At 36.5% G+C, this 22,269-nt stretch overlaps 1 protein-coding gene across 1 annotated transcript in view; it reads right to left on the bottom strand.

The window, feature by feature from the left end:
• The window catches only part of ARIH1 (ariadne RBR E3 ubiquitin protein ligase 1), a 115,868-nt gene that overhangs the window by 44,064 nt on the left and 49,535 nt on the right, over window positions 1-22,269 (bottom strand). Inside the window, exon 3 of the mRNA XM_080808747.1 lies at window positions 2,271-2,415. Coding sequence (XP_080664873.1) covers window positions 2,271-2,415 — 145 coding nt within the window. The remainder of the gene's footprint in view (window positions 1-2,270; window positions 2,416-22,269) is intronic.

A 22,269-nucleotide genomic window follows, 5' to 3' on the forward strand; every position in this document is an offset into this window, starting at 1 on the left:
ATTATCTTTCTCTATTAGTCTAAACACCATGAGAAAAGAAGTCCTAATTTTATCACACTGTATTTTTCATAATGCTTGGCACAGTTTCCGTAACTTTTAACTTACTTTCCAACCCATGTTGCTGTTTGTTTTCTTGTCCTGTCATTCACATAGCCAAACTTCCTTTAAAGAGCAATTTGTTCATCTTGAGTGCCTCTATTTCCTTTCCCATCTTCAAGTCAATGATTCTTCAGCCCATGCAGTGTGGTTTCTCATCTTACCATACTACTTAAATTAACTTTCCAATATCATCAGTAATCTTCATGTTGTTAATTCCAAATTCACTTTTCAAGTCTTTGAAGTTTTTTTGCAACGTTTTTATCATTCTTGGAGGTACATTCTCTTCCTCTGGTTTCTACACTGCTCTATTTTCCTGGTTCACCTAACTACCACACTTTCAGAGGTTATTTCACAAGTCAGTTTCTGTGGGAGATTCTCCCCAACTGAAAACTGGGTTAGATGTCTCTCTCTCCAACATGTTCCCACAGTATCATGACCTGTCAAAGTGTTTACCTTTCTTTCTGAACATGTCATTTTATTTATCTCTTATCTACCCAACTAACCTGTAAATTATCGGAAGCAGGCATTATGTCTTTATTCTCCATTGTGTTTCTAACACTTAAAATAGTGCCTGGTGCATTGAATAAATGAATGAATAGTAGGTACTCTATCATTAGTTAAAAATTTTGCAAGCAAAATTTACAATTCAAATCTCCAGTCATGATTTTTCATTTTAATTTGTTAAAACTGTTAGACAAAACCAAGGGCACTGAGAAAGTTATAGGGGATATTTGTAAGCAGCTAGCTTCAGTACTCAAATTGCATTTAAGATTTAAACGAGGGAGGAGTTGGTTTTAATAGAGCGGGAAGAGAAATGCCAGGGAATAAGGAAACCCGGTATAATCTGGGACAAAATTATTCGGGTCTCAGTATTACCTCACAGAAACTTTAATGAACTACAGAAATGTCACCTGGCAAAGAGAATTTGTTAAAGACAGACAATAAAATGGTCAAAACATGAATTTAATTATTTTTAATAGAAATGTTGATTTTTTTTAAAAAAATACTCAACCTAAGACTGATTTAAAGGAGGGAAATTATACAATTCTCAGAATAGGCAGCATATGAAAGAATATCTTACTCATTTGAAAGATACAAATAATTCAGACCCAGTGACATTTAATAATTACACAAAAACAAATAGCATCAGGGCTATAAGCAAAACTTGAGAGTTTGGAAATTCAACTCAACACTTTACCTACAAAGTTATTTTAACTCATTGTTTTATTTCTCTAGGAGTACTTAATTAACTTTCTTTTAAAACCTCTTTTCTAAGTACTTGGACGTGAACAAATTAGTTCTCTTCAAATGGGCTTCTACAGAGATACTATATATATAAACTTCTAAGAAAAACAATGAAAAACCTTCAATGTGTTAAAATATACAATACTGGTGACAGAGACTTTGTATATAGTAATTATCAGAAAGAGGTGCTTAACTATTAAAGCAGAGAATAAATAAGATAGTTACTATTATAGAATTAAGCTATTTCTTAGATATTTTAAAACATCTTAAAGAGGTGAATTCCAAGTGACTTAAATACATTATGTCACAAATAGTATTTTCTTATGGTTACTAATAAAGTAAGGCCTTCATAGGAAGATTATGTCTAAAATTCTTTACTAGATTGCCTAAATTCAATAGGGCTTAAGGGGGATACTTTCACTCAATTAACTGGTCCCCACATCTCCTGCAATGCTGTCACCACTTGCTATGTTTAAGAATCTCCATTAGAATGGATCTTTATAAGTGAAACTCTTTTGTTATGAAAAATGTTGAAAGCTCCCTAGCAAAATACTGTTAAGGACATTTTATTAGTGTTTTGGATATTTATTTTAAAATGTTAGTTTAAATCTATCTTATTCTGGATGGAAAAGAATTCTATTCACTGCCTACCTATTAAACAATTCTCCCATGATAATAAAATAAACTCAGAATAGATTTAGGTGTGTGATGACAAGCTGCTGCTTTAAAAAGCAATCAGGGGAGGAGGGGGAAAGAATAAACTCTATTCTTTCTCCTCCTTTCCTTTATCCTTAATATTCTGATAGGCTACTGTTTTACTACAATACAATCCCAGACTCCCAGATCTTCCTTTGTTTAAATAATTTAAATTGATTTACCCTCTGAAACAGAGAGTCAGTGCTAGCCTTAAACTACCAGATACTCACCGAGTTAGGGTAGTTCAAGTAGCAGATCTGACAAGGCATATCCTGTGCTGATGACCTTGTATTCATCTGGCGTGTTCGAGACTTTTTACTTGGATTAATTACATGACACTCAGCAAAGAGCTTCTCCAGGTTTCCATCAAAGTACCTGCATTATTTAAACAGAAAGGATGAGAGCCCAGCAATAGCACACTGTTAGAGCTCTCCAAAAACCTGATTTCTATAGGGAACAGCAATGAACTGAATTAAACCCAGATCATAACCTTTTTGGCTCAGAGGAAAGGAGGTGTATGGCTACAAACTGTAGCAAAACAGAGGGTGTGTGTGTGTGTGTGTGTGTGTGTGTGTGAAAGCAGATTAAGTTTTTTGTTGCTATTTTGGTATTTTTTACTTTGTTTTTATCCTGAGAAGCTAAGCTATTAGTATTTGAACAGTGCTACAACTAAAACTTAAGAATGAAAGTTGTACTATCTCTACAGGTATCTTAAGGAAGAGTAAAGGTATTTTAAAAGGCTAGGCTAAGATTTTATACAAATGATTTTATTAATAATTTTAGTTATACCAGCTTAAATATATTAGCAAGTAAACTACCTACAAGCATTGCTTACCCTACAAATCACTTACATGTGTCTCATTTTACAAAACGAATTTCATTTCTAAACATTTTTAAAAATAATTTTTAATTTACTAGCAAAGAGGAGGAAAGAGGAAACAAAGTGTATCTTAAAATGTTCTTATATCAAATAATCTATATACTTAGCTTTTCATAAAATATTTCTAAACGTACAGAAGTAGTTCACTAAGAGCATGATATGCCACGTACTATCTGTAGAGTTTCAAATGAACTTCAAATTTCTTGACAGACAGTGGCAAATACTAAGCACAGTATTTCCCATTAATCCAGATGAGACATGGTTGCTGGCTTCCCAAAATATCGTAATAGAATATTAAAAATAGAGGGAATGTAGAGAATATTTAGAATAAAGGGAAAAGCAACAGAGAAAAACTTTGAATCTGTAAATCAGTAAACTAACAAAAATATTCATGAAAAATCTGGTCAATTACTTTTTAGCCTAGAAAGCCTAGGTTTCAATAACTGCAATGTTCTTTGCATACAAACAAGAGGTTCTCAAGTTAAAAAATAAGTGATACTCAAAGGAGATTTCCAATTATTTTTAATGCAGGTCTTATTCAGGTTTTGTGTCAAAGCACTTACTGTATCTCCAGGAAAATCACTCAGATGAGAAAAAATCACATCACTCTCCCTAAACTAATAAATATCTCTTTATAAATAACGACAAAATGTTTCAATGAAATGATCAAATCATTAATCAAAATGTCAGTACATTATAAAAGGGGAACGCAAATAAAGTTGTCACTGATGACCCAGCTCATCAAAATATAGAGAAAATCAAATGCTTTCCTCCTAATTATCTCTCAGAAAAGCTAAGATGTCAAGTTTTATTTGAGAAGTAGAAAGCATTTTAAGCTAACATTAAATATAAACAGGCAAAGCAATTAAACACCTTGTTTTTAGAAAAGATATTCTTACTCAAAAGAGACAAACTTCTGCCATCCAAATTTGACTACATGAAATTAGTAACTCCTAATACTTTGGTGATCATTCTAGATACCATTCTATGCATACAGAGCCAAAGAGACATGTGTCTGTAATTTCATCTAAATAGTATTTACTCCAGATTTATAACCTCCAGTAAACAATATGTTAAGATATTCTTGTCAGTGAACATTAGTTTTCATCTTTACGTAATATTCCACTGTAGGTATGTACTATAATTTACCTAACCAGCCTTACACTAAGGGACATTTAGATGTGCCACACACAAATAATTCTAGATGAAAATCCGGGCCCATCTGACTGGGGGAAAGTATCTAGACTTAACTTGCATTTCTTTGTTAGTGAGGCTGAACACATTTTTCTGTGAAGCTCTTACTATTAATTTATGAGTTCAGTATGTCAACAGAAAAGGTAACTCTTTGTCTCATGGACTACTTTCCCAACCCCCCCCCCCCCCAGTTTCTAATTTGCCCTCAACCTTGTTTAATGATGTTTATCTGCCACTTTTAATTTTCATGTAGGCATACTGATCATGTAACCCTGTTGTGAGTTCTGGATTTCATATTAAGCTTTACAAGATCTCAATATCTAAAGATTATAAAAATTCATCCATGATTTATTTAGGCTTAAAAGGTTTCCATTAAAACTGTTGAATTCACGAAGAAATTATTTTTGTGTAAATAAGGAATAAAGCTGGGATTCCTTTCATTTTTTTTTTAAGACTTTATTTATTTATTAGAGAGAGAGAGAGCACAAGCAGAGCAAGCGGCAGGCAGAAGGAGAAGCAGATTCCCCACTGATCAAGAAAAGGAACCTGATGAGGGACCCAATCCTAGGACCCCGGAAAACAGACCCAAGCCAAGGGCAGCCACTCCACGCAGGAGTCCTGGAATTCCATTTCATTTTAATTTAAATGGCTAACCACTTGCTGAAGGGTGTTTCAATTACCCCAAACACTTCCACCTACCTTTAGGTCTCAGCTTAACCCTCAGTTCCTCCCCACTGCAGCCCCAAAATTAGGTAAGGTTTCCTGTATAACCTTCTAATGGTACTTTGTACTCCTGCACAACACTTAATCACATAACCAACTCCGTAATCATCTATGTTTTCTCTGTTGGGGTGTAAACTCCAAAAGGATGACCTAATAATTGCTGTAGCCCCAGTGTCTAGAAGAATCTTATTATAATCATTCAATTTTTTTTTTTTAAAGAGTAACCGACTTAGAGTACCTTCTTAAAATAATCCACAGTAACAAATCTGTAAGCAAACAGATTTGCTTTAGGCATATTTCAGACTATAATGGGGTTATCAGCTCCTTGAGCCACTCTAGAAGCCTTCGGAGAACTTTCAAATACTGCAGAGGTAAAGAGAACAGGGAATTTAAGAATCCACTCATACTGTCGGGAACAGTGGGCCTAGATAGAAATCTTTTCCTTTTAAGTTCCATTTTACAAGAAATTTAATATTTTAAAATTTTGTTTTTTATTACCTACGTGGTCTACCATGACTCTGTAATAGTTATTTGGAAATACTGAAACCTAATTTATTTTCACTAAACATAAAGTCAGTACTTGAGTCTATTTTTTAAATTGTCAACTTATATATTGAGTGTCCTTATGTTACATAACCCTACACTTAACCCTCCAGTTTTGGTGGGAAATCCCTGCAGCTTTTCCTAGTTGATTATCATTTTATGTAATTGTTTCACTAATTACATATATTGTTTTTACATTATATAGCCTTCCTTTCAAGAATGGTAAAAACTGGTTTTTTTGTTTGTTTGTTTCTTAACCTGATTACCTAATTACTCAGACACAGCTCAAATGCTTACTTTTGCCAAAATGTGCCACTGGCACTCCCCCCCCCCACCCCCAATATTCTTTATATTGACAGCATCCATTTCCTTCTGGTACCTGTTGTTATTGAAGTCTATGGTCAAAATAATTTTTTTTAAAGATTTTTATTTATTTATTTGACACAGAGAGAGAGAGAGATCACAAGTAGGCAGAGAAGGGGGGGAGCAGGCTCCCCGCCGAGCAGAGAGCCTTATTCGGGGCACGATCCCAGGACCCTGAGATCAAGACCTGAGCAGAAGGCAGAGACCCACTGAGCCACCCAGGTGCCCCTCAAAATAATTTTTCTCATTTTATAATTAAAATCCTTTTTCAATTGGCATATATATATATATATATATATAATTGTTTTCTTTCTTCATTCTTGAAATTTAGAGGTTCTGTAGGCTTTATCTTAGCATTCAACTTTCTCTTTTGAAATGCCATTCAGACTGTGCCCTGCTGGAATTGTACTCAGTCTTTGTTAATTTGTCCTCTGTGTCTACCATCTGCTAATTCTTTGTCCTTTTCCTGTCTTACGTGTCTCTTTTTTCCATAGTATCTGCTGTGTTTCTTGCTGTTGCCAATGTGGTTTTAAATTGTGTGAGATTATCACTTGTCCCTTTTTTCTTAGTTTCATCAGCTTCCTTTTTATCTTGTTCTGTTGTTTTATCAATTCATCTTCGATGCCTCATCTCACAGTCTACATTTATTTTAATTTCCTTAAGAGAACAAAGAAGTTTTTTCTTTCTAATTATGATAATTTTATTAAGGACTACTATGCTCAAGAATTATGTGTGGATTCTTAACTTCCATACTTTACCTGCTCACTCATCCTCCCTCATGTGAAACAGGCCAAAATGAAGAGACTAAGTCAGTGTGAAGCACTGCTGTCCAGGTATCTAGTTTAGCCAGTTAAGACCTATTTCTCTCTGCTTCAGTAACTTAACCAAACAGCTGCAAAAGCTTATCGTATGACACTGCTTCCCTCCTTTCCTGCAACTCTTGCCACCCACTCTTTTGAGAAAACTATTCCTTTGATGAAAATGAAAATGAAGTGAAAAGAAAAATAAGAATAGCAGTGTGGTTTTTCCTTCAGTGCAGTCTTTCCTCAGTCAGGGAAGGGTAGAATTAAAGTAACCCCACCTCATCTATCACATGGCCTAGACTTCTCTAGATTATGACTGTTAGGGGGGCAACTGGAGAGGTTTCTAAGTAGAGATTTTAAAATCCTCTTCTCTCTCTAGGGTTTTCTGTTCATTCAACATGTTTGCCAAAACATAGTTAAGCAAGTTGGCACTTAATTAGCCAACTTTCCAGAAGACCTAGATCTTAATTTTTCATTTTACTTGACTTCTAGACAGAAATATACCAAATAATTTTAATGAAATTTTAAGGCACTAACAGTTATGGCCTTAGAACAGTGTGTGATTGTGGGGAAAGGAGACATGGCCGGTAGGGTACATACATGGCTATTGTTTCTTTTTGAATTCTGAATGACGGTGGCATCACTGTTTGCCACTTCAATACTTAATTTTGTCATGTGGAGTTTATCTTAAAAGCCTTTACGTCTTCACACTTCATAAAAACACCACTGCTGAATAAGAACTTATTTTCACAACAGAATCAGAAAAGCAAAAAGATTAAGCTAACTTAAAGTTATATAGTGTGCTTTTCTACTGTATATTCCGAGGCTGTTCAGAGTTCAAGCCTCCTTACAGATTTTTTTTTTAAGATTTTATTTGACAGAGATCACAAGTAGGCAAAGAGGCAGGCAGAGAGAGGAGGAAGCAGGCTCCCCGCTGAGCAGAGAGCCCCAAGTGGGGCTCGATCCCAGCACCCTGGGATCACGACCTGAGCTGAAGGCAGAGGCTTTAACCCATTGAGCCACCGAGGCGCCCCTCCTTACAGATTTTTAATGTTCCCATTACATATTTATAACAAGTCAATTATCTAATGCTATATAGTCTGAGAGGGAACAAAAACACAAATATATGAAAATGTATACAAATACATTATGTCTGTCCATGTATAACATGCATGTACACACATTTCTATTTCTAAATAGCCAAATCATTTTTGTTTCAATATTCTTGTGTGGCATTTTATGGATACCAGGCTTCAATTTCAAAAGGCACCAGAACAGTCACAATTGTCCTTAACTGTGTATACCTTAACTATAGTTCTGATAAAGCACTAAAAAAGGTCTGTGACACCAACATCTCTACCAGGAATTGTGATTTCAACTATTCTTTGGGTCCTATTAACCTGCTTCTAATGGTGTAATTTTTCTACTTTTAGAAAAGGTATACTTGGGCAAAAATGTCAAAGGAGCAAAGAAACAGTTTAAGTTTGTTTAAATCATATGGATGAATAAAAACTGCAATTATATTGATGAAAAACAAAAATAATAGGGTATGAAAAGGAGTCTTACTGAAAAGGTTCAGTACAACTGAACCACAGAGTAAAAAATACACTAGGAGAGAAGGCTTTCCCACATGTAAATATTAGTTTCAAAGCTTAATCCTCATATTTCATAGAAAGAAGCCAGCAGATGCAGTATAGTATAGCAGTATAAGCATGCTATTAAATAGTAAAGCCAACCGTTCTTTCTCTTCCAGGGAATGCGACTAAAACTCTGGAGCAACAGTTTTCATTTAAAACCCTTTAAACTACTAGACTTTTAAAAAACTGTGCTACTTTGGTAAAAATTTAAATCTAAAAGGAGCTCTTCAAGTAGAATGTGGTTTTTAATGGTATTCTTTCAAAAGAAGGACTAAAGTTAGAATGTAAAATGACTGGTACACATACGAACCTCTACCAGGTAAAGTTCAGAATTCCAGAGAACTAAAACTTATGGATAGAAAAGTAAGAACTTAGGGTTAGAAAATCTTTTTTCTAAGAAGACTTTTGGCCCTCATAAGAAAAAAGACCTAATGAGGACTTACACATGTCTATAAGAATTTGTTTTAACACAGACCTGTACCTCTGGGACTAATAATACATTATATGTTAAAAAAAAAAAAAAAAAAAGAACTTGTTTTAAAAGTTTTGTTTTTCTGTGCTAATCTAAAAAATAAGTTTAGTCCTCATTTTAATATTAGTATATTATATGTGGTTTATAGCTAAATAAATATTATTGGTCACGTATTTCTTAAAAATGCTTTTTGAGATTTTAAGACTTTTCTCCTATGAGAAAATCAACCAATTTAATTAAAACAAACAAAACAAAACAAAACAAAAAAAAACCCCACACGATCCTGAGCTTACTTACTGCTAAGCAAAGACCACTTGACAAAGAAGCTACTAAACAAGTTGCAGTACAAAAATTTTATTGCATTTTTAAAATTGTTTTTATTTTTATTTTTTAAAGATTTTATTTATTTATTTGACAGAGAGAGAGAGACAGTGAGAGAGGGAACACAAGCAGGGGGATTGGGAGAGGGAGAAGCAGGGCTCTCACTGAGCAGGGAGCCTGATGTGGGGCTCGATCCCAGGACCCCAGGACCCCAGGATCATGACCTGAGCCGAAGGCAGATGCCCAACGACTGAGCTACCCAGGCGCCCTGCATATTTAAAAAAAAAAAAAAAAAGATTCCATTTTTACACAGTGTCTACACCCAACATGGAGCTTGAACTCACAACCCCAAGATCCAGAGTCACATGTTCTAACTGACTGAGCCCGCCAGGCTCCCCATTATTATGTAATTTTAAAAAAAGTTTTTATTTAAGTTCCAGTTAACATACAGTGTGATATAGTTTAAGGTGTACAATATAGTGATTTAACACTTCCATACAAACCAGGTGCTCATCATAACAGACACTCCTTAATCCCCATTGCCTATGTTACCCATCCCCCCACCTCCCCTCTGATAACCACCAGTTTGTTCTCTATAGTTAAAAGTCTGTTTCTTGGTTTGCTTCTCTTTTTTCCTTTGCTCCTTTTGTTTCTTAAGTTACAGACGAGTGAAATCCTATGTAGTTATCTTTCTGTGACTGACTTATACTCTCTAGCTCTATCCATGTTGTTGCAAATGGCAAGGTTTCATTCTTTTTTATCATATTGTATTATTTTTGGGAAACTTTCTGCCATTTGTTCCGTCATACTTTATACTTTTTGGTTCTGAGCCATGATGAAAGCAAGTATATTAAGAAAAGAATCTCAGCAATACAGATGGAAGATAACTCCTTCTAGGCCTGAATTAGCACAATTGTAACAGAAACACAATAATCTATGTCATCTTCCCAAAAGGTTCCCACCCCATTATAAAAAATTTCAATATACTAAAGTCAAAAGAACAGTAAATTGAACTCCCACATACCCTTCATCCAGCTTTAACCATTATCAACATTTTGCTAATCAAAAGGCTTTTCTGAGAAATACAATTTTATTCCCATACGAACTTTTAAGGTAGATCTGAAACTATGCCAGACGTTTTAAGAAGAAACTAATGACTATTCCCCTCACAGGCAGTTATCCACGTTCCCTGGCTTGATCAGGATTATTTTAATTTACCAAATTCTTCTAACCTAAAGCCTCTGAATATTCAAGAACATTACAGTATCCAGAACTTCGTAACTTATGTATACATGTGCATTCTCCACACACACCTCCCCGCACCTGAGGAAAAGCTTCAAAGCTTTTATTATTCTCTCAAAAGAGACACTGGTCCCCAAAATGACAAGAACCAGTATTATTTTCTAAAATGATTTTTTTACTTCAAAGAAAACAAAGACAGTGGCTTATGTGCCCTCTGTCCAAATATGTGCATGCAAGGGAAATGTCTACACCCTCTGCTCTGCTCAATGGTCTTTTCCACTTGCTACACAGGAACAGCACAACTTAATTAATAAAAGGAAACAAACTACTTGCTTCATGCAATAGTGGATCTGATTCCAAAGGGAGAGAAATATGAAAAATGCATACAAAATATTTTAAAATGATATCATTTTATTATTTGATAATGATGTCTCAATATATTTAATGGAAATCTAGCAATGCTAAAACTAAGAATAAGGAATCAAAATACAAAATAACTATATATTTAATACCCATTTTAACATAGTTCCCTCACATATTAAGTAACTATATGTGGGAACTGTGTTGGTCAGTCACTGTGTTAATGGCCATGAAGGAAAGAGATGGACAGCTACTTCAATATGACATGCTAAGGGTACAAGAGGTGGGAGAAGAATGCTAGTTAAGTATAGAAAATAGCAAGTAACTGCAAGAAGTTAAAATGACTTAACAGTAAATGTGTTAAGAATTCGGAGATTAAGGAGATCCTAGGGGCATCAGGTGAGTTGCATATGATATGGAACTGTACCTGATGTTTACATCTGTGAGTATAACCCCAGAATGAAATATGTGCTCTGAATTTGTATAAAATATAGCTCCTGAGAAGACTGGGGCCTGAATTAGTCAAGGGCATCCTGACAGAGTATAGAGGAGTAAGTACAGACATACAGAATAGAGTGAAACTATGGAAGGTTTTCAAAAGCCAGACGGTTTAGCTTTGACATGGTAGGAAGGTTTTCAAAAGCCAGACGGTATAGCTTTGACATGGTAGGAACCAGAAAGGTATATCGCAGACTGATAAAATGAGCTGACATGGGCAAAGTTTAGGACGGATATGATATGATACCCAGTGAGGAAACTGTCTTGGCAAAATGTTGCTTTACTTGTAGGTAACCAAAGGTACTATGAATCCTAAAACAATCCAGAAAACAAATCCAGAAAACAAACCAGCCCTTCCCTTTTAAGGTCGTTCCTTTTCTTATGTGTACACGTGTGTTTTAAAGTTATTTTTGTTGTGATACAATGGCAATTCTACAAAAGCGCATAAATATCAATGGGCAGCTTACAAATTGTTATTAAGCAAACACCTGTGTATAACCAACCCAGAACAAGAAGTAGAATACAGCTAGTGCTTCAGAAACACTCCAAACATCCCTTCTCAGTAACAAACTCCTCTTCCCAGAGACATAATCACTATCCTATTTCTTTATAGTTTTACCACTAAATATGCATGCTAAACAATATGGCTTAGTCTTGCCTGTTCTTGAATTGAAAATAAACAAAATCATACAGGACATACGTATTTAGAGGTCTTCCTTTCAGTCAATATGATGCTTTTTAAGATTCATCTATGTAGTCAATTGCAGCTCTAACTTGTTTTTTTTTTTTTTTGCTGAAGTTATTACAGAAATACACCATAATTATCCACCTATTTATAGACCTTTGGGTTGTTTGTAGGTTGGAGCTATTATGAATAATGCTGCTATGAGCACACTTAGGACTTCCAATTTAGATGTGCATATTTCTTTCTACTAGGTATATACCTGGGAGTGAAATTACTGGGTCAAAGATATGTGTCTAAATACTGGCAGAAAAACAAAAATAAAACATTTTTGCAGGTCTTCCTAAATTAACTAAATCTGTAGACTCCTTTGGATTTCCTATGTACACAATACATATCATCAGTGAATACTCTTTATCATTTGCTTTACAACTATGATACTTTTTACTACTGGCTAGGATCATCCTCAGTATTATGTTGAACAGAAGTGAAAACAGATATCCATGTTTTGAACTCTATCTAACAGGGAAATTTTTTCAATATTTCAGCATGAACTATAATATCTCCCAAAGGTATTTTTATAGATTTACCTGATTAATAAACTTCCCTTTTATGCCTATTTTCCTAATGGCTCCTTTTTAAAATCATGAATGATGACTGATTTTTAGGAACTGCTCCCTTAAATCTACTAAAATGTTTTTCTCATTAAAATCTGTTCAAGTGGGGCGCCTGGGTGGCTCAGTGGGTTAAAGCCTCTGCCTTTGGCTCATGGTCCCAGGGTCCTGGGATCGAGCCCTGCGTCGGGCTCTCTGCTTGGCAGGGGGCCTGCTTCCTCCTCTCTCTCTGCCTGCCTCTCTGCCTACTTGAGATCTCTGTCAAATAAATAAATAATAATAAAAAAAAAATCTGTTCAAGTGACCATAGTGAATTGTTTCATGTTAAACCAACCTAGGATTCCTGGGATAAATCAAGAGTTGTCCGGGTTATTTTCCTTTTTATGTATTATTGAACTCATTTGCAAGTACTGTGGGTTTTATTTTTTGCACCTATGTAAATGAGAGAAATTGACAAGTAATGTTTCAGTTGGGTTTTGGAATCAAAGTTGTGACAGCCTTATAAAGATGGGGGGGGTCCTCGTTTTGTTTTCTAAAAGAATCTAAGGTTAGAGAATATAGGTTGGATTAGTATCTCATTAAGTGTTGGTAGAACTCTCCAGTATACCCATCCGGACTTAGACTTTTCTTTACAGAAAATTTCACTTTATGATGATAGCTCATATAGCTTTTTCTATTTATTTCTCAAGTCAATTTCGGTAAATCACAAATTTCTAAGAATTTATCCATTTCGTGTAAAATTTCGAATTTTGACACCGTTATCCACAATACCTTATGTTTTTTTAAAGTATGGGCAGGATTCAAAGTGACATTCCTTTTCGTTCCTGATATTAGTTATTTGTGCCTTTTTCTTGATTAATCTCACCTGGGTATCAATGTTAATCAGTCTTAAAAAAAAAATCCGGCTCTTTGAGCCACTTCATTATACATTTCTTTGCTGTTTTATTAAATTCTGCTGTTATTTCCTCTTGTAATTTCTCTGAATTTATTCTGTTGCTCGTTTCCTATTGTGACGCATCTAGCTCATTATTTGAGACTTAAGATGAAATCTTAGTTCATTACTTTCCTTAAACACCCTGGAGTTCCCGAATCGAGTCTCCGGCGCTGGGCTCCCTGCTCAGCAGGGGCTCTGCTTCTCCCTCTCATGTTCACTCTCTCTCATTCTCTCTCTCTCAAATAGATAAATAAAATCCTTAAAAAAAATATGCATTTAAGGTTATAAACTCTACTTCCTAAGCACAACTTAGACTACATTCCACAATTTCTCCCTTAATATTAAAATCACTGCTTAAATAACATTATGAATATTTGAAACTTTGAAACACTGATATAACTTAAAATGTTGACTTAAAAGAATACAAAGGTTAGTTACAACATAAAGGCATTTATGGTAATTAAGAGATGGTACTGTTTATGAAAACATTTTCCATGAACACGGTTTTTTGTTTGTTTTTTTTTAAAGATCTTATTTATTGGGACAGAGAGACAGAGAGAGCACAAGCAGGCAGAGAGAGAGGGGAAAGCAGGGTCCCTGCTGAGAAGAGAGCCCAATGCGGGGCTTGATCCCAGGACCCCGAGACCACGACATGAGCTGAAGGCAGAGGCTTAACCCACTGAGGCACCCAAGCGCTGCTGAACACCGTATTCTAAATTGGCATTTGTTTTTCAACCTACTGAGGTATCATCTATTACTTCCACTACAGCTGTTAAGTCAGCTGTTCTCTAAAAAGAATATATATACTTTCTATGTATTTTTTGTCTATTTACATAAAATATATACACAAATTTTTACTCTTTGAAAGTAATCTTCCTTGCATCTTGCCTTTATGACTATTTTTCTTGTTGTTTCTGTAGTTTTACTACGTTTTAAAATGTGGATTGAAATGTGGATTTCAAAAAAAAAGTGGATTTCTTTTTACCATATATTTCATGAAATCTAAAATGCTTTGGTACTGAAATTTCATGATCTTACCAGAAAGTGAAATGGGAAAATTTTCACTTAAGTCAGTATTTCATGCTTTCTAGTTTCTTGCTGATGGTATACCCTATTGATCCAGTTCTGACAATTCTACTATCTGGAGTCTCAAGTTGTTATGTTTTAATTTAAAAAAATAATTTGGGGAAGTAGTTTGAGGCCTTAATGTTCTTTTCCTGGAAGATATTTTTATTTGTTTGTGTCAAGTGCCTGGGTACATTAACAGTCTGGGACCATCTTAATCCACATTCAAGGCTTAAGATTTTCTGGGGCATACATGACATGAATACTATCTTTTTTTTTTTTTTAAGATTTTACTTATTTATTTGATAGAGAGAGATCACAAGTAGGCAGAGAGGCAGGCAGAGAGAGAGGGGAGGAACAGGCTCCCTGCTGAGCAGAGAGCCCGACGTGAGACTTGATCCCAGGACCCTGAGATCACGACCCGAGCCGAAGGCAGAGGCCCAACCCACTGAGCCACCCAGGAGCCCGACATGAATACTATCTTTAATCTTTAGAAGAGCTGGTTTACCTGACCCTCATTCTTGGTGGGTCTAAGACTCCAACCCCACCCCCAACCAAACGGCCAATAAAAATCACAGCCACCTGTGTGTAAACCTGGCAATTCACAGACCTGTACCCCTGGGACTAATAATACATTATATGTTAATAAAAAAATTAAAACAAAAAATCATAGCCACCTTAGCTACTCTTAGCTAACTCTCCTAGTTCAGAATATACTTCAGTGCAAAGCAGACTGGAATGCTTGGCTCATTTCCCTAGTTTTCCATATTCTCTTAGGCCTTAACCCTCTAATTCCTATTTTACTAATACTTTGATATTCTTGCATTTTTAAAAAGATTTTATTTATTTGAGATAGAGTGAGAAAGAGAGAGCACAAGTGGGGGGGAGGGGCAGAGGGAGAGGAGAAGGAGGCTCCCCAATGAGCAGGGAGCCTGAAGCAGGGTTCAATCCCAGGACCCCGAAATCATGACCTGAGCCAAAGGCAGACTCTCCACCAACTAAGCCACCCAGACACCCCAGATATTCTTTATTTTTAAAGAATGTTTCAATATTGGAGTGCGTGGGTGGCTCAGTGGGTGAAGCATCTGCCTTCAGCTCAGGTCATGATCCCAGGGTCCTGGGATTGAGCCCCGCATCAGGCTCTCTGTGGGGAGAGCCTGCTTTTCCCTCTTCCTCTTCTGCTCCCCCGCCTGTGCTCTCCCCATCCCCCTCTCAAGTAAATAAAGAAAATCTTCAGGGAAAAAAAGAAAAAAGATCTTCCAATATAAAAAAGATTTCTCTACTCTATTTAGTGGATAGAATGGCCCAAATTACCAGAAATTCCCGAGTCTCATATTTTCTGTCACAGTTCAAACTCCAGCTTAACATCTCTTCCACCCACACTCTGCTTTCAATTAGCCATCACTATCCTAAGTCAAACCAACATTTTTCTTTTACCTGGGTTATTAAAATAGTTTTCCAATGGGTCATCCTGCCGATGGAGAATCAGCTCATATTGTCACTAAATTTTTTTCCTGCAATAATGCCCTTATATCACATTTCTCCACAAAACAACCTTAAAACCTTCCCACTTAATCAGAAAAAAAGCCAAATTCAGTTGCTTAGAATTCAAGGTCCTCCACAGTATGCTTCCTATTAAACATGCCCCATCATTTTCCTTCTATCTTTCATGTACTCCAGTTGCTCTAAATCTCATTACCATTCGACAAATGTTCCTTAAGCTACCCCCTTCCCCCAACTTCGTTCCTTAAGTGCCCAGGTTCCCACTCTGCCTGCTCTCCCAAGCCCAATCAAATGCCATCTCATCAACAAATTCTCTCCCACCTGAGCCAGAAATAACCATTTATGTATTCCCTTAAAGCTTTATCTATAAGTACCTTAAGGGTCAAATGGTGTATGATACATGGTTTTGTGTACCTCTTCATCATCAAACCTCTGGTCAATGTCTTTTACATAGCTGATATTATAAAACATTCTTGGAATTTATGAACTAGCAAGATAGCAGGGAGACTAGAAACAACAGAGTAACTTCAGGTGAAGTAACTAAAGGAGAAAATTGCTCCGAGTTCATACACTAGGAGGTGGTAGAGCAGAGATCCTATGTTCTTAACCACTACAGTATAAGACGGTACATTTGCCGCTTTCCATACATGCTCCCTGATAACACCTCAACTGTTTAAACAGTAAAAACCCACTACACTATAGAACAGTGATGAATGCCATCATAAAAGCCTGGTTCATGACAAACCAAATTTACTCTCACATCCTAGAAGTTAACTGTGAAACAATGTATTATTAGTGGTGTGGCTAAGAAAATTTCCACACCATCATAATAACATACAAGTACTGGTTCTAGTAACTATTCACTAAATGGTGTTATAGCTTCAGAATGAAAAGTGGAAAGCTATTTGCAACACAGTCTGCATTGAAATCAATCTTCAATCAATCAAGATTCTTTGATTACATCTATCCATGAGAAGCAGTAAGTCATCAACCACCTATATATTTCCCCTGGGGGGGGGGGTGTGGGTGTGTGTGTGTGTGTGTGTGTGTGTGCGCGCGCCTGTATACACACACACATACCAGTTAACTCAATAATGCCCACCTTATAGAGAAGGTACAGACTCTTTTTTTGTTTTTTTGTTGTTTTTTACTTGTTATCAATTCTAAAGAAGCTTGATTTGGGGGGTTCTGTCTTTAGTTCCTGACATATTGAAATCTGATTTACATGCTTGTCATAATTTACAGAAATTACGTGTATGTTACAAAAAATAAAACCTAGAAATGGTTGAACTAAAATATTTACTAAACACTATATATTAGGAATTGTGTTATGTACTAGCAATGAAAGATGAATAAGATAGTTCTTACGCACAAACAACTCTAACAGAAGTGCTGATATATTAAACACATATAAAAGAACCAATGAAGAAGTGATTAGCTGTCTTGAGAAATAGGCATAGCCATCTTAGAAGTAAAGCTTAACCTGGGTTTTATTTTCTTTTTTCCTACAATTTTTTAAAAGATTTTATTTGACAGAGAGCGATACAGCAAGAGAGGGAACACAAGGAGGGGGAGTGGGAGAGGGAGAAGCAGGCTCCCCACCGAGCAGGGAGTCCGATGTGGGGCTAGATCCCAGGACACAGGCATCAGGACCTGAGCTGAAGGCAGACACTTAATGACTGAGCCACCTGGGAACCCCTTAAGTTGGGTTTTAAAGAACAATTCGGAGGGGCGCCTGGGTGGCTCGGTGGGTTAAAGCCTCTACCTTCAGCTCAGGTCATGATCCTGGGGTCCTGGGATTGAGCCCCACATCGGGCTGTCTGCTCAGCAGGGAGCCTGCTTCCCCCCTCTCTCTCTGCCTGCCTCTCTGCCTACTTGTGATCTCTTTCAAATAAATAAATAAAATCTTAAAAAAACAAAAGAAATTAGGAAAAGGCACAATATGGAAGGTATGCCAGGCATGGGCCAATGACAGCACCGGTCCAAAAGTGCTCCCTTGGGCTTTGTAGCTAACAGCCTACACAGATAACCACAGAAGCCCCATGTCAGACAAAGGAAACAGTTGCAAAGTTGAGTCAACACAAAAATGAATTTGGTGACATTTTAAAAGTTGTGTACTACTAAAGTATAATATAAGAACAGAAATAAAGATAATAGAATGGCAGACAGAAGCTTAATTTTTGGAGATTTATTTTAGAAACCGAGAGGAAGACAGTGTACATGACCGGGGGAGGGGCAGAGGGAAAGGGACAAAGAGAGAAGGAGATTCCCCACTGATCGAGGAGCCCAAAGTGGGGCTCAATCACATGACCCTGAGATCATGACCTGAGCTGAAATTAAGAGTCGGAAGCTTAACCAATTGAGCCACCCCGGCGCTCCAGAAGCTGGATTTGTAAATGTCTTGTCAAGGGAGGTGGGTGGAAAGAACGGGCAAAATAGGTACAAACTTCCAGTTATAAAACTAGTTAAATCATAGAAATAAAGTACAGCACAGGGAATATAGACAGTAATATTGTAATAACATTATATGGTGACAGAGGATAACCACATTTATCATTAACCACTGAGTAATGCAAACAACTGAATCATTATGTTGTACACCTGAAACCAAACATTATATGTCAACTAAATTTCAACAGTAATAATAAAAAATTCTAAAATAAAAAAGTTTTGTCATAAAAAGAAAGGGAAAAAAAGGGACAACTCACTTTCCCAATCTCTCCTGCTGAAAGGATTCAGACCTAGCAGGAGTAAGTGTGACCTATAGTTTGTGAAAAGCATGGTACTTGAAGATTTGTGAGGAATTCATTCTGCCATAGGGGTAGGATACATCCAGTTTTCAGAGGCCAACATTAGAAATACCAGTTGTGGGACGCCTGGGTGGCTCAGTTGGTTGGGCGGCTGCCTTTGGCTCAGGTCATGATCCCAGTGTCCTGGGATCGAGTCCCACATCAGGCTCCTTGCTCAGAGGGGAGCCTGCTTCTCCCTCTGCCTCTGCCTACCACTCTGTCTGCTGCGCTCGCTCGCTCTCTCTAACAAATAAATAAATAAATAAATAAATAAATAAATAAATAAAAGAAAGAAAGAAATACCAGTTGTGATGACACATGCCCAATACTGATGATGAGCTGTGATGCCTGTGCCCAATGGCAACAGCAACAGCATTTACTGAAACAGTTTGACACTATGATTTGGGCACTTCTGCTGGATGCATAGCCTTTATTTAGTCACTGAATCTCCATCTTTTTTTTTTTTTAAGACAGAGAGAGAGAGATCACAAGTAGTCAGAGAGGCAGGCAGAGAGAGCGGGGGAAGTATGCTCCCCACTGAGCAGAGAGCCCAATGTGGGGCTCAATCCCAGTACCCTGAGATCATGACCAGAGGCTTAACCCATTGAACCTCTCAGGCGCCGGATTCTCCATCTTTAATGTCGTTTTTCACCTGTTCCCTGCAAGTATATTTACAACTAAAAACCCTGACTGATATATCAGGAAAGGGATAGGGCTCAAGATAAGACAGATGAAATAATGGAAGCAACACCCCACAAAAAAATGATAAGATCAAAGCCCAGGTGGAAAGGTTAGCCTTTAAAGTTTAGAAGTAGAAGGGCAGATAAAGTTATTGGCACACTTGTAATTCTCTGATTTGTTCTGTTTTGCTTCATGTGGAGGAGCATGGGAAGAAATCCAGTGGAGAGAGAAAATTCTATTTAATTTATACAACAGAAAAGAAGTTAATCTACAGAGTAAAAATGCAAAAGGCTGGGTAAGAAAGAAAATGGCAAAGGTTTGGAAAGTTGCTATCAGAGAGAAAAGATGACACCAAAAAATTTAAATGGTCCCTTCTCCATGAGCCCCTCACCACCTTCACCAAAACGTATCTTTGAAACAATAAATTACTTGTTTTGGGGGTCAGGATAAATTTGTTTAAACTATGGACTAGAAGTCTGGGGACAAATAAGAACTGTTAGCAAGAAATCTACTTAAACCTCGATGGCTCTCACTAGACTCTAAGATCCTCCTCCATGGCAGGGAGGCTCCCTAATGAATAAACAAATAAGAAATTAATATGCCTGGTATATGGAAATGAGGAAAGACAGTAGAAAGAAAGGACAGAATGTGAAGTACTTCACAATTTTTCCTAGAGTAAGATTTCTCTTTAATTATGTCAAAATGAATAGAAATCATACTTGAATATACTGTGTTACCAACTGGGAAGTACAATTTCTTTGAAAAATGCTATGTAGGGGCACCGGGGTGGCTCGGTGGATTAAAATATCTGCCCTTCAGCTCGGGTCCTGGTCCTGGGATCTTGGGAATGAGTCCCTCAACTGGCTCTTTGCTCAGTAGGAAACCTGCTTCTCCCTCTGCCTCCACCCCCTGCTTGTGCTCTCTCTCTCAAATAAATAAATCTATAAATAAGTAAATAAATAAATAAATAAATAAATACATAAAGCTATGTAGCAAAATTATTGGCCATGCTAACTTTTCTTATGACTCCTGGGGTTCTAAATTGTTACAAGATTGTCATACAAGTCACCTTCATTTTTATACTCAAGGAAGGAAGATGCACAGTGTCACTGAGCGAAGCCTCCTTACATTCTGTTTTCCAAGGGTATTAAGGGAGATGGAAGGAGAATGAGTGGAAAGAGGCCTAAGCATTGCTGTTTTTTAAAGTTCTTAATAGTTTATCAGTTGATTCTTTGAAGTTTCCTAGGTAGATGATTATATGGTCTACAAAATTTCTCTTCCTTTTTTAAATAAAAGCTTTCATTACAAGTGAGTGCTTGTTTTCGGAATTACATAGTTAATGTATTATTGTAACACTTTTCTAGGATTACTGAAGAAAGTCCACAGAACACATAAAAGTATGAAGAAAAATCTAAATATAATCCATAACCTCCCACTGCCAAACAATTTTATACCACTTATTTAATTTTCCATGTATTATTTTACTTATCAGAACTTCTAGAACATTTAAATGCTGGTGACAGCCAGTACCCTGTTTGACTTTATTGGACATCCTTCCAGTGTTTCAAAATTAAGGGTAATTCTGCTATACATTATTAGTTAATACCCTTCATGAAACTGAGAAATTACCTTCTTAGTTTGCTAAAAATTGTTTTTCCCCCCCTAAATCATGGGTATCACTAACCTGTTAAAAAGTAGTAAAATACTATAGATAAATTATTTTTTTTCCTAATTGTGACCTATTCTTACATTCCTAGGAGAAATGCTAGGAGAAGTCTTACTAGACCATTAATTCTTCCAATTTAATTAAATATTACTTATTAATTCAACAGCTATATTTACAATAAAGGTGATTTTTTTTTTAAAGATTTTATTTATTTATTTGACAGAGAAAGATCACAAGTAGGCAGAGAGGCAGGCAGAGAGAGAGGGGGAAGCAGTCTCCCTGCTGAGCAGAGAGCCCGATGCGGGGCTCTATCCCAGGACCCTGAGATCATGACCTGAGCCGAAGGCAGCGGCTTAACCCACCGAGCCACCCAGGTGCCCCAATAAAGGTGATTTTTATCTTATGCAGCCGTTCTCCAATTTTGTAACGAGAATAACAAGGGTTATTCTGATTTGGCTAACAGGAATTAATCATGTCTTCTCTTTTTCCATATTCTGAAATAATTTTCAATAGAAACTTGCAGTTCCTTGATGGTTTATTAGATAGAACTTGACCATAAAATCATCTAGTTAAGTGGTTTTTGGAGGAGAGGAATCTTTTAGTATATTACTACATTTTTCCATGGTTATTTTTCTACTTAGAATTTTCAATTCTAAGCTTTCAAATATATTGGTAAAAGTATTACTCAGTATTCATTTATAATTCTGAAATATTTTTCCTATCTATAATTATGCATTATTCCCAATGTTGTTTATTTGTGCCTTTCTCCCCTACACCCATATCTGCCAATGGTTTATTTCCTCACCCATTTTGACAAGCTTTTACAGCAAAACTGAGCAGAAAGTAGAGAACACTCCTATTTACCCCTTGCCCCCACCCCCAATCTGACCCACTATCAACAATTCATACCAAAGCAGCACACCTGATAGAATCATCAACACATCATTATCATCCAAAGTCCACAGATTATATTAAGGTTCACTTTTGTGTTATACATTTTATAGGTTTGGACAAATGTACTGTGATACATATGCAACATAACAGTTTCATACAGAACAGTTTCACGGTCCTAAAAATCCTTTTTGCTCCACGTATTCATCCTTCCCTCCACCTAATGCCTGGCAACCACTGATCTTACCATCCCTGTAGTTTTTTTCTTTTCCAAAATGTCATATCGTTGGAATCATACAGTATATAGCTTTTGCAGATTGCTTCTTTCACTTAGTAACATGCATTTAAAGTTTCTCCATGTCTTTTCA

The sequence above is a fragment of the Martes martes genome, assembly GCF_963455335.1.
Source record: "Martes martes genome assembly, chromosome: 7".
Classification (NCBI taxonomy): domain Eukaryota; kingdom Metazoa; phylum Chordata; class Mammalia; order Carnivora; family Mustelidae; genus Martes; species Martes martes.